This window comes from Capricornis sumatraensis, chromosome 1 (assembly GCF_032405125.1).
Source record: "Capricornis sumatraensis isolate serow.1 chromosome 1, serow.2, whole genome shotgun sequence".
Lineage (NCBI taxonomy): Eukaryota > Metazoa > Chordata > Mammalia > Artiodactyla > Bovidae > Capricornis > Capricornis sumatraensis.
The window spans coordinates 28,764,799-28,778,100 of NC_091069.1; the positions used below are offsets into that span (position 1 = coordinate 28,764,799).

At 47.7% G+C, this 13,302-nt stretch overlaps 1 protein-coding gene across 1 annotated transcript in view; it reads right to left on the minus strand.

Moving 5' to 3' along the window:
• Positions 1-8,048, minus strand: part of APOB (apolipoprotein B) — a 39,726-nt gene extending 31,678 nt beyond the window's left edge. The window contains exons 1-7 of the mRNA XM_068966590.1: positions 7,976-8,048; positions 7,613-7,651; positions 6,475-6,590; positions 4,741-4,886; positions 2,362-2,515; positions 1,251-1,406; positions 444-568 (exon numbers count right to left, since the gene is read on the minus strand). Of these exons, the coding sequence (XP_068822691.1) occupies positions 444-568; positions 1,251-1,406; positions 2,362-2,515; positions 4,741-4,886; positions 6,475-6,590; positions 7,613-7,651; positions 7,976-8,048 (809 nt within the window). The remainder of the gene's footprint in view (positions 1-443; positions 569-1,250; positions 1,407-2,361; positions 2,516-4,740; positions 4,887-6,474; positions 6,591-7,612; positions 7,652-7,975) is intronic.
• Positions 8,049-13,302: the final 5,254 nt, after the last annotated feature.

Consider the following 13,302-nt stretch of genomic DNA (forward strand, 5'->3'; position numbering starts at 1 on the left):
GGGAATGAACTGACACTAAGCTCCAAAATTCTTTTGTGATCTCCCATAGTTCAGTTGCCAAGAATATAGATAGCAGTTACTCAGTCAACACTAGTTGACTGACCAGTTTTCAAAGTGGATATGTAAGTCTCTAGGCCAATTCCAAAATCTTCTGTAAAGCCTTTCTAACCCGATCAGCTAGTAATGGTTCCAGTTTTTCCTGATCTCGAGCCCTTAAAGCCTGGATCTCAGATATCTTTTGTTGGTTTTGAATTGTTCCTCATGCCTAAGTCTTTCCTACCAAACGGCCTATTAGCTTGAGACAGGAGGATAGAAATACATTCTGCTTTGTACCTTTTCATACCTCCTCCCAGGCACAGCCTAGCTTGCAACAGGGCACCGAGAAGCATTCAGCTCTTAATGGCCCCATAAATAAGGAATCGGGGCTACAGCCAGGGACCTACTTGTAGGAGAAGGGCAGGAATAGGTGCTGCTCATTGCAGATGGCTTCTGACACGTGCTTCCTCCTTGGGTCCAGGGTGTACCGGCAGGACTGGCTGCTGCCAATCAGTGTTGACAAGGGGCGGGTCTGTGAATGGGATCAGGGAAAAAGCATTTTCATCAGGCCCTGGGGCTTGAACCTGAGTCTTCTCCCATATGTATTTCCCTTCAGGGAAGAAAGTGGGGGAACAGGGGTTCTGTACCACTAGATAAACTCAGCGAGAGAAGAGAGCTTCATGCTTGACTTTTAGTCAAGGGGATGAAAACCTAAAAGCTGAGTCCAGCTGTAGACTTTTCTTATTTCACTCCAGGAGACTTCTGATCTGTGCAAAGTATTTATAACCTGGAATCCGGCACACGGGGCTTCCTAGGTGGCACTAGTAGTAAAGAATCTGCTTGCCAATGAAGGAAACACAATGAAACATGTGTTTGATTGTTCCCTGGGTTGGGGAGATCCCCTGGAGAAGGGCATGGCAACCCTCGCCAGTATTCTTGCCTGGAGAATCCCATGGACAGAGGAGCCTGGCAGGCTACAGTCCATGGGGTCGCAAAAAGTTGGACACGACTGAAGCGACTTAGCATGCATGCATGCATCTAACATGACTCCCTGTCCTACCAACACACGAACACTTGACACCTGTTCCTACTGCTCCTTATGTTTTCTCTGCCTGGAATTTTTTCTCTGGGATCCCTTCTAGCTCTAACATTCCATAATGTTAATAATGAAGAGGCTGCTGCCAGTGTGCATAGCAATGCTGATGTGAACTTACCATGCCTCTAATCAAAGCGAGTGGGCTAACTCCCGTGCTAATGGGCTGGAAGTGATCACACTTCCCCAGGTTTCTTTCAATAGATATTTCTGTTGCCACGTTTCCCTTCTTCGTTTTAACAGTAAAGTCTGTGGAGCAGTTTCCATACACGGTATCCTAGGGCAGCAGGAGATACAACAAGTGTACTCAACACAGGGAACCATCTTTAGGTGCTTGGGGTAGGGCTGGGAAAGAAGCCCGTAAGAAAAGCCTGTAAGAAAGAAGTCTGTAAGAAAAGAAAAGAAAAGAAAAGCTTTCTCCCAGATCTCCCATGGATCTGGGAGAAAGCTTCGTCCTCTTGGACAGAACGTGGGTGCGGTTGGTTCCTGGGCAGCCAGGGTGGGCATGAGAAAACCTCTTAAGGGTGGTCCTGGCTCTTTGGCGTGTACTCCAACCCATTTTGTGTATATGTCTTGGTTCTCCCCCCAGAGCCTGAGACCTCCCGGTGCAGGGGCCCCTGCAGAATGCAGCAGTATCTGCTCCCCGTGGAGTACAGCACAGAGCTCAGAACATAGTAAGGGCTCAAAAGTGTTCACGGGACTGAACTAAACTGAACGTGTCCTCAGAGCAAAACCTGGGATTCTTAAAAGAGGCTGGCAAATAGTTATTTTCTGTGTTTAAAATGCACACAGGGGACTTTGTTGGTGGTCCAGTGGTTAAGACTCTGCCTTCCAATGCAAGGAGCATAGGTTCAATCCCTGGTCGGGGAACTAAGATCCCACACGTTGCAGAGTGTGGCCAAAAATTACACACACACACACACACACAAAGAGAGGCCTTACTGTGCTCTACCTTGTGGAAACATAACAAAATGAAACAGAGGGTAGGGTGGTAAGAACTCAGAAACTGCTATAAAATTAGACCCAACCTGCTCAGGCTGTGTGGGCTGGGCCCTCAGTGAGCCCAGAGATCAGGGGAGCTCTGAGCAATGTGTTTCACACCAATACAGGGCCTCCTGTGTAACTAGCCACGCAGCTGAGTCAACGATCCAGTTGACGTATAAGTGGAACCCAGCTCCACTGTGTGAAGGGGAGTTCAAAGGATCACTGTTATCAGCTTTTTAAATTCTCACCAGAAATAGCACTTGCTTAGCCTCTTCCGTTTCTGGGGGAAGCAGGAGGGCAGAGATGATGCCCCTCTTGATGTTGAGGATGTGTTTAGGCTCTTCTTTCTCTGGGTAAAGTAGAACTTGCTTGCCTTCAGGAACAGCCAGCTTGAGGTCGTACCTGGTGCAGAGAGTATGGTTACCAGGGGTTCCTTCTCCACCGTGAGCCGTAGGCTAGGTGGCTTTGCAGCCTCCTTTTTATATCGTTTTTTGATAAATATCAGCACATATACATATATTTTCAAAAAAGTATGTGTATGCTTCTGGTATTCTTTCTTTTTTTTTTTTGCTTTGCTTGGCTCACGCAGTCCCTCTCTCTCCCCATATGAGTCTCTGCAGTCACTCTCCCCACACAACACCCCACTGGGCCTTCCATTCATATCTCCACACTCAATGATCTTATACAGAAGCATGGGAGTGAAAACACCTTCATAGCAATAGTTTGTCATTGCTGGTTTTATCCAAATGGCATGGCATCATGCATACTTGTCTTTATCTTGTTCTTCTCATTTAATTCTATCCATGAAAATCCTTGAGTCATCTGGCAGCACTCTAACAGATTCTTTTTACAAAGCTGTGTAACAGTCCATTCTGTGGTTATATATTCTTTATTCAGATCGTCTCCTATTTGATGGCATTCATCTTTTCTCTTCCTGGATGTTTAACTTTTTTTCCCCACCAACAACACTGATACAAACATTTTTATGCATCTGTCTTCACATGTGACTACTTTTCTTTTTAGCTATGTCAAAGGCTCCAAGTATTTTTCATTATATTTACTAAATTGACTAAATGCACTCCTTTGCAGCAGCAATGTGTGAGGGTATGCTTTGCCTCACAGGCTTGCCAGCAATAGGTGCTATTGCTGTTTAACGTTTCTGTAGTCTTAAGGGTGTAAGTGAGTATAACGTGATAATTGTCTTGTTGCATTAATTTCATCTCCTGACCACCAGCCAACTGGAGCTTCTTTCCATACATTTGTTGGACATTCCTTCACTTGCATATGATCTCAGGCTATGGCTAAAGGGTCAACTCTGATCGTAGGGACCTTTCTTTGGGGACTTCCCTAGGGAATTTCAGAGAGCCTGGCACCCCCTGCTCTAGCTGAGTCAGAAGAAAGAAAAAGAGATGAGGGTTGGTTCCCACAGCCCTACATCCTCCCAGAAAATTCCAGACACTGACACAGGCTCACAGGAGAGCCTCAAGGTGGCAAAAGCAGGAGTCTCTTTTGTTTGGAGGAGGGTAAGGACCAAAGCAGACTTCCCTGGTGGTTCAGATGGTAAAGAATCTGCCTGCAATGTGGGAGGCCCTGTTCTCTGGGTTGGGAAGATCCCCTGGACAAGGGAATGGCTACCCACTCTAGTATTCTTGCCTGGAGAATTCCATGGATAGAGGAGCCTGAAGGGCTGTAGTCCACGGGGTTTTAAGTCGAACATGACTGAGCAACTAAGAGACCAGAGAGCAACTCCTACTCCCTTCCATCACTGCGGCCCCACTCCCTCTGATGCTTCCAAGTCTTGGATGCAATAAGAGGCACTGGTAAGAGACAGAAGCACCAGGGCCTATTTTGGCTTCCGAGTCTAATGTTTAACAAACTGAAAGACAGGCAGGGAAGGAGTGTCCATTGTTACCAAATCAACAACCCCATGACTGTATTTGCACACACTTAGGACACTACAAGGGCTTCGCTGATGGTTCAGATGGAAAAGAATCTGCCTGCAATGGAGGAGACACTGCAAACTGTGATCCTGAGATGAGGCAGGGGTGATGTTCAAAAAAATCTAACAACCAGCACACCATGAACACTGATCAGTCAGAAGTGCTGCCAGCTGTAAGCAACAGGAAAGGTCTGGTCAGTGTGCACTGGCAGGACGCCGGCCCTGGAGGGGGACCCGCTCAGGCCGTGGCTCTCCCTGGACCCCCTGAAGCTAGTGTTCTCTGCTGAGCCGAGCCATGTTTGGTCACAGCAAGTCCTGCCCGGACCCTCTCTGAGGACCACCAGGCACAGTCTTGTTTCATTCTTTAAACATGAATTCACTTGTTTAAACAAACCATCTCAGCTTTATTGTCTCAAAGAGTGTGAGATCTTTTAGAACCATATTTAAATGATAATTAGGGAAACTTCAGTAGGGGAGGGTAGAGACTACTTCCCTCTTTTTGATTGTTGTGAAAACTCAGCAATTTCCTGTTCTATGGTGAATAGAGAGTACAAATACTTGTACTCACAGATGTGCCCAACAATAAACGCATGCTCATGTCTCCCTTGGACACACACACACTCTCATGTGAAACACATGCCATGATGCCCGGAGCTCAGAAATTTGAACGCACAGGCCTACGTCTTACTTGGACATGGCAGCAGCAAACTCCTCAGAGTTCTTGGTCTTCTTCAGCAAGGCCTTGCCCTCAGGGTCGAGGCCATACACCTCTTTCAGGGTGCAGTGACTCGTCTTCAGGATGAAGTTGCAGAGTTGGGGGACCTCCAGCTCCACCTGAGAAGACAGGGTACATTAAGACTCTCCACCAAGAACACAACACTCCTCCCCAGCTCAGGGATTTCTGACCTTTCCCATGTTCCGCGGGACACCATACTTCTGAAGTTTTCCCCTTTGTATGCAAAGGATGATAACTTTTTATTGGTTCTAAATGTACTCGCTTTAGTTATAAAGAGGTACAACTGGCTGGAAGAAATGCAGCTGACGAGTGAGGGTTTGGAAGAAAACCAGGAGGCAGGAGGAGGGCTCTCATTGGTTTCAACAGCAAATGCTTCCTTAATGTCAGTGGAAAAACCAAAAATCCAAGACCATGTGTATCTGTCAGGGCCTATTCCAAGCTTCACATACAGCTGGAGTTTAAATAGTTCCCTCTGTGTTATCCAGCGTGGTTTAAAGAACTTTCTGCAGTGCTGGAGATGTTCTGTTTTCTCACTATCCAATATAGGAGCCACTAGGTATGGGGGCCAACAGGGCATTCGAAATACAGTTAGTGTGACTAAGAAACTGAATTTTTACTTTTATTCAATTGATTTTTATTTATTTAAAACTTTTTATTTTATATTTGAATACAGCCGAGTAACAACTTTTATTCAATTTAAATAGTCGCATGTGACTAATGGCTACCTTACCTGACAGCACAGATGCTGGTGCCTGAAAACTAAGAGGGCGGCCCAGTTTGACTTCTCTTTCCCACAGGAACCCCAATAGCTGCCCTTAGATCTGTTCCGCAGAACATGGATACGAGTACAGTCTGTCTCAACAACTGGTGAGGTTTTATCTGAGAACAAACTGCACGTTTAAAATTCTCTGTTCTGTTTGTTTTTAGTAGTAGATCCTATTTCAGTTAGATGATAAAAGCCACACTCCAGAATGCTTTCCGGGGATGCTCACCCATCGGACATCTCTTGAAATGTTAACTCTATTAGTCTGCAATCTTGACTTTTTAGATCACATATTTTAATTACATCTTGGAAAGAAAAGTGAAAGTGAAAATGAAGTTGCTCAGTCATGTCCGACTCCTTGCAACTCCATGGACTACCAGGCTTCTCTGTCCATGGGATTTTCTAGGCAAAAGTACCAGAGTGGACTGCCATTTCCATCTCTAGGGGATCTTCTTGACCCAGGGATGGAACCCGGGTCTCCCGCACTGCAGGCAGAGGCTTAACCCTCTGAGCCACCAGGGAATGGAAGCTAATAGCAAAATAAACCTGGTAGGTAAAAATATTGTTTCTGTGGCAGACAACTTAATTTTTTTTTTTTTTTAATGTGAACCATTTCTAAAGTCTTCATTGAATCTGTTGCAATATCGCTTCTGTTTATGTTTCGGTTTTTTGGCGTCTAGTCATGTGGGATCTTGGCCACCCCAAACAGGGATTGAATCCACAACTTCCCGCATTGGAAGGTGAGGCCTTAACCCCTGGACCAGCAGGGAAGTCTCTGTAGCAGATAGCTTCTCAGCAAAGAAGCTGACTGGCAAACTGAGGGCCAGTCCAGCACTTAGAGGTTATGACGGTCCTGGCGCAAGCCGGGTTTGCTCAGCCCTGGGCTCCAGGGTCCTCCAGTGGCCTTCCCTCTCCCCTCGTACCTTGCAGTTGATCTTAGTGGAGCTTCTTGAATCAGCAGTCCCAGGGACACCACTGGAACTCTCAGCCTCATAGTTATAGACGTATTTCCTGAGGTGCTTGAATCGTGTTGCATCTTCTACAATGAGGAGAAATCCATCAGCTACATGGCAGAAATAACTCGCCCAAGGATACTCCATCCTGGGCATAGAGGGATAGTGGCACAGATAATGAAAAACGGTAATTAAACTCCAATTATTTTCAATTAATTTTGCCTTATACTTAATTTTTTTTTTATAGATTTAACTTCTCTGTTACGACAGTGTTGAGGCTAATATTTAAATTAACTTGTATTCCTTGAATATTTAATCTGAAGCACAAGGCAGGGAGTGTCAAGCGATGAGGCTCAGACAGTCTACAGGAAAGACTCCTTGGAAAATTAAGAGTTGACAGAATAAAGCAAATATATCTTTCACTGACTTTTCAGAATGAAAATACTCTAACTCTATGGCTCTTTTTAGATTCTACCAAATATCTGAGGCAAAGTTCACTAAGCGTCAAAGATATCTGGCTGACTTAAGAAACCCCCAAGAAGGAATTTCTGGAGGTTTCTGCTGTGCTTGAGAGAAATTTCCTGAACAATTTGAGAGAAAGAACATCTGGGTCCCGAGTCCAGATGCAGTGATGCCAGACGCCCACGAGATGGCAGTGCTGCCCCATCAGAAGCATCCCTCTCTCTCTGGAGAAAACAGGGTACCACTGCAAGGCCGGCTCCTTTGACCCCTAGGGGTCAGGTAAATACAAATCCCAGGGTGAGCATCTACAAAGGTTAAAGTCAGCATTTCTTCACCCTCTTGTGCTTCAGATTAATGATTAGTCCCTGACAAACAGTCTCTTTAAAGTGCCCATGGATCAACAGGTCCCTTCCCCACCCTATCCCCAGGCTGAACGTTGGGGACAGAGGGGAAGGGTGGGTAAAAGAGCTGAGATCCCCTCGCGGGGGCAGAGGCTCCAGGAACTGGTTTCTTGGGGTCAGAGCGGTGTACACCAATTACAGCATCACGGTGTTGCAGTGATCTGAGGTGCAGAGGGAGGGGTCGGGGGTCGAGGGTTGAGGGGTGGGGTGGGTCGCCCTTCTCAGCTCAGGGGGAAATGCCTTACTTGGACAACTGGGGCTGACATTTTCCAGCACTTCATCTCCTGTAAGAAAGGGAGAAAGGCAACTGTAGGTTTTCCCTTTCTTCCAGCTGGGGCTTAGGGTCTGGCCAGGAGGACCACTGCATTAACCTCTAGCAGGGAAGAAGGCTTTGAAGAATCCTCTGTCCCTCCCATCACCTCCCCCACTCCCACCCTGAGTCTAGAGGAGCCCCTCGCAGCTGGTCCTGTGCCCCGTCCTTCCATCCTCGGGCTGCCCTCCCTCTGTCCCAGGACCAAGCTGCCCCAGCCACCACTCCAGCCCTGGCTTTGGGGCCCTGGTCCCCCACCCCCAGCCCTGCACCCTGACGGCTGGGTGGCCTCACTCACTGGCCTGGGTGCAGGCGGCATCCAGGAACAGCAGCAGCAGCAGCAGCAGCACCGCGGGCCTCGGGGCGCCCATGGCCAACCTGGGCGGTGTTTCCCTGCCGCCTGCTGTCTGGGCCAGGCCTCGGCGCTGCTCGCTGGCTCCGGGGGACGGGCGCCCACAGCCAGCCCCGCACCCACACTTGCACCTGCAGTGGGGATGGACGGCCGGCGCCCGGGGCTCTATTTATACGAGGCCTAAGGCCGCCTGCCCAGGGCCCCAGCTGAAGGAGCACCGGGCAAATTGCACAAGGTCCAAAGGGCAGCGACCGGGGCCTGTTTGCTTTTCCGCACCAGGCCGGGCTCTGAGCCCTGAGAAGGGGCCGGCGAGGGGGCTCAGCCCAGACTCCTCCAGGGCCACTGGGTCCTGGCCTCTCCCCTGGCCTGTCCGCAGGGGTCTCAGAGCCCGAGGGGTCTGCCCTGACCCAGGAAGACGACCGAGCGCAGGATGAAGCCTACCCCTGCTCCATGCACGGACTCTGTAGCCACTGGATGGCTAGTCCTTCCCAGCATCTAGGTGGAGACTTCCCCCGACCCCCACTTCCTTCCTACCTGGGTGGACTTTGAGGTTGCCTGGGGGCCTCTAACCCAGATCAGTACCCAAGGCTCTGGGTCGCCTGCCCTAGACTCAGTTCATCTGGAGGAAGCAGAGAGAGAAGAGAAGGAGAGAGGGGTCTGGAGAGGGACTGACCCCCTCTCGACCTGAGGGACCACATCTCTGTCAAAGCAGAAATCCAGGGGCCGGAATCCTGTGGAAGCCCCAGTGAGGAGGGGCCTTTGGAAAAGGCCAGCTTCCTCCCTCTTCTCCTCTGCCCACCCCAAAGGTCCAATTTCTTTTTGGGAAGTTGAGGGGAGGAGGCTTTTCTCTGCATGAACTGCCTTTGGGTTTCCTCAGGAACAGGGGAGGCCAGTGAGGAGAAGTGAAGTAGTGGGTGGATGCAGAATATTTCTCCTAACACATCCCAGAACCTTCTCCACGAATCGGTCCCTTCCTCTCTAGGTCCTGTCCATGTCCCACAGGAAACTTTGACCAAGGCTCTCCTCCCACTTTTCCTTGCCCTGTCATAGGCAATCAGGCACAGCATAAGTATTTCAGCATCTTACTGATGTCTTGGGCTTCCCAGGTGGCCCAGTGGTAAATAATCTGCCTGCCAATGCAGGAGACAAGGGTTTGATCCCTGGGTTGGGAAGATCCTGTGGAGGAAAAAAGGGCAACCCACTCCAGCCTTCTTGCCTGGGAAATCCCACAGACAGAGGAGCCTGGCAGGCTACAGTCCATGGGATGGCAAAGAGGTGGACACAAATGAGTGACTGAGCCTACACACTCATACACTGATGTCTTACTGACCCAGAAACAATCATAAAGGGTGATGGATGGGGTGGTTTTGTGATGGGATGGATGAATGTCTGAGACTGGCCGTGTCTACAAGGCACCTGCAATCTGACTGGGGAGAGAAGCCACGTAGACGGGAGACAGACGGTAAGCAACGCAGGCAGGCTGCAAGCAAAGCTCAAGGATGTAGCCCCGCTGGAGGAGAGCCAAGGGAGGAGTCGGGGGTGGGCAACAAGCAATGAAGTGAGACTATAGACTGAAGGGGACACGGAGCACCCGAGGCGCAAGTCAGTATATGTTGTTGCAATCTGTTATTTATGAGATGCATCCAGAGGTAACGAACCACATGTGAAGTCTTTTAAATTTTCTGGTGCCAAGACTGACAGTTCCAGAAGGGTCATGTTCTGAAACAGTTCAGTTCAGTCGCTAAGTTGTGTCCAACTTTTTGCGACCTCATGGACTGCAGCATGCCAGGCATCCCTGTCCTTTACCATCTTCTGGAGTTTGCTCAAACTCATGTCCATTGAGTCGGTGATGTCATCCAACCATCTCATTCTGTGTCAACCCCTCTCTGTCTTCAATCTTTCTCAGCATCAGGGTCTTTTCCAATGAGCCAACTCGTCACATCAGGTGGCCATAGTATTGGAGCTTCAGTGTCAGTCCTTCCAATGAATATTCTTGGAAGGGTTGATTTCCTTTAGGATTGACTGGTTTGATCTTGCAGTCCAAGGGACTCTCAAGAGTCTTCTCCAGCACGACAGTTCTGAAATAGTGTATGCTGCTGCTACTGCTAAGTCGCTTCAGTCGTGTCCGACTCTGTGTGACCCCATAGATGGCAGCCTACCAGGCTCCCCCATCCCTGGGATTCTCCAGGCAAGAACACTGGAGTGGGTTGCCATTTCCTTCTCCATAGTATATAAAGACCCCCATTTCCTCAAAGGACACTTGAAGGTTTGTCTTGTTCCCAGAACCTGGGCCTTCACATTTCTCCTCATTCATGTATTGTCCTTAGCTGGGAACTCTCTATGAGCAGCTAAACTCTCTTCAGTGATTAGCTTCTTTGTATCCAAGGTATATTCATATCGTTAAAAGTGGGTATTACAAAGGCTTCAACCCAAAGCTGGTCATACCTACACCACTGAGTTGTACAAGATCTGGAAAAAAAAAAAACTGCCCCCAAACCCCATTTCTCTGAGTATTTTATTTGAACTATTTTATGTGGAGTGTCGCTCCACAGGAGGAGCTGCTGCCAGAATTTCAGGAAATGGTCCTGCTCCTATACATTTTTACTTTAAGGAGAATGGGCAAACATATGTAGGTACAAGGAAACCAAAAGGAGATGGTTAACTTCAGTTTATGAACACAAGTCCAGGCTTCCTCTGCTGGATGACAAATGAAGCCACTGTCTTATAGTGTGTCAGTGGAAAACATTAATAAGTCTTGGAGATTAACGTACAGCATTATGAATGTGGTTAATAGTACTGCTTTGCATATTTGCAAGTTGCTAAGAGAACAGATGGGACTTCCCAGGTGGCTCCCCAGGTGGTAATGAACCCTCCTGCCAGTGCAGGAGACATAGGAGATGCATGTTCAATCCCTGGGTCCGGAAGATCCTCTGGAGGAGGGCAGGGCAACCCACTTCAATATTCTTGCCTGGAACATCCCATAGACAGAGGGCCCTGGAGGGCTACATTCCTTAGGGTCGCAAAAAGTCAGACATGACTGAAGTGACTTAGCACACAAAAGAGTAGATTATAAAAGGATCACAAGAAAAGAAAAAAAAATTTGGTAATTGTGTACAGTGTTGGAGGTTGACGTTTTGTGATCATTTTGCAATGTGTACAAACACTGGATTACTCTATCAGAGAAGGTAGAGAACATAATTTTTATGATTTGAGACTAAAAAAATGAATCTGCTGACTTGGATACAGGAAAACTCTGTGGGTTGTTTCTATGCCCTGAGTTGACTGTCACCGTCTCTAAAGGAGAAACCCTAAGACTTGGAAGCATTGGGCTCAGCTTCTGTTTCTTTCCCCGATTTTCTCTGTAAAGTCACCTCAGTTCTGGGCTTCAGCCAGCAGTGCCCATGCTCTGACAGGGTCAGGGACACAAGCACTACAGAGGGAGGGCTGACTGTTGAGTTGATTTGGGTACACTCCCCGGTGGCTCAGAGGTTAAAGTGTCTGCTTGCAATGCAGGAGACCTGGGTTCGATCCCTGGGTCGGGAAGAACCCCTGGAGAAGGAAATAGCAGCCCACTCTCATATTCTTGCCTGGAGAGTCCCTTGGGCTACAGTCCAGGGGTCACAAAGAGTCGGACACGACTGAGCGACTTCACTTTCACTTTTCACAGGAATACTGTAAGGATTAATATGAAGGCTTTTCTGAAATTACTAAATCCACTTAGACCTTGTGTAAAACACTATTTCATTTTTAAAAAATTACTTTTATTTATTTTTGGCTGTGCTGGGTCTTCATTGCTGTGCAGGCTTTTCCCTAGTTGCATGAGTCGGGGCTATTCTCTACTTGCATGAGTGGGGGCTATTCTCTAGTTGCAGTGTATGGGCTTCTTGTTGCAGTGGCTTCTCTTGCTGCAGAGCCCAGGCTTCGGTAGCTGCAGCATGTAGGCTCAGTAGTGGCTCACTGACTCTGGAGCACAGACTCAATAGTTATGGTGCACAGGCTTAGGTGCTCCAATGGCATGTGGGATCGTCCTGGACCAGGGATCAAACCTGTGTCTCCTGCATTGACAGGCAGATTCTTTACCACTGAGTCACCAGGGAAGCCCGTAAAACACTATTTTAAAATACAGTATTATCTGTGACCATAGCTATCACTCTTCATCTCTTTAAGTAGAACATTTCTCAGTTTGCTCTCCTAAACATGAAGTTTCAAAGGACAGCAAGCTGTTTTCACAGACATCAAATGGTGTCAGGAGTCAGGCAATCTTCTAGTATAAGCTATTCACTGAATGGAGAAAACCCAGGTCCTGCGAGGTCAGTTGATGTAAAGGAAAGCAGTGTGTGTGTTAGAGTCAAGAAGACCTGGGATTGAGTCCTATCTGGGTTTCTTGTGGGGTTTGTAACCTTGGCTAAGTGACTTCACTTTTCCAAGTCTCTGTTTAGTCATCCCTAGAACAGGATTAAAAATATACACCTCCCTCAGAGGAATCTTTGTGAGAATTAAGTGAAACAATTATGTAAATGATTGCATTGATAGCAGGATGTCCCGCGAAAGAAGACAATACATGGTAAACTATCATTTAATATGTGTGTGTATTGGAGTGGAAATATATTTGGAGGGTACCTACTGAGCTAGCTAACCACAGCAGATATAGAGACAGAAATAAATAGAACAAAAATAGGAAATCAGGCTAAGGAGAGAGAGCAGAAACAAAACAGGGCATCCTTGAGGGCGATGTACAGCAGACACAGAGCGCCTGTTGGTCACTGATGATTCCTAACTTCTCTGGGGACCTGAAATCACTGTCTTTTCTGGAGTGAACGGAGTTCTTCCTCTAGCAAGCAGACGACTGAGTGACTAGGATAGACACACATTCTGAAGTTGTGGAGATTAATCTCAGCTGGCAGCTATGATTTGCCAGTTTGTGAAGGCAAAGTCCCATTGGGTGAACCACTGGTCTGAGTAATCACAGAGCGCAGGGTCCCCATTAGAAAGCCATCTGATGAATGGAATTTCAAGGAATTAGATAATGCTGAATATCCCCGTTACAGTCTTCAGAAACGAAACTATGCATTCTGTTTATCTGCAGGTGACCAGAAGGGTCCTGGTCAAGTTCAGGGACCTATAGGAACTATTCAAGGCCCCTCGGCAGCCCACTATCCTGAGTTCAGCATAGTTTATATACTGAAATGTGTTCAATATATATTTGCTGAAAACAAATGAATGAATTTCTGACATTCGGTTTTACCTCTGTTGCTTCCAGGACATTCAGGGAC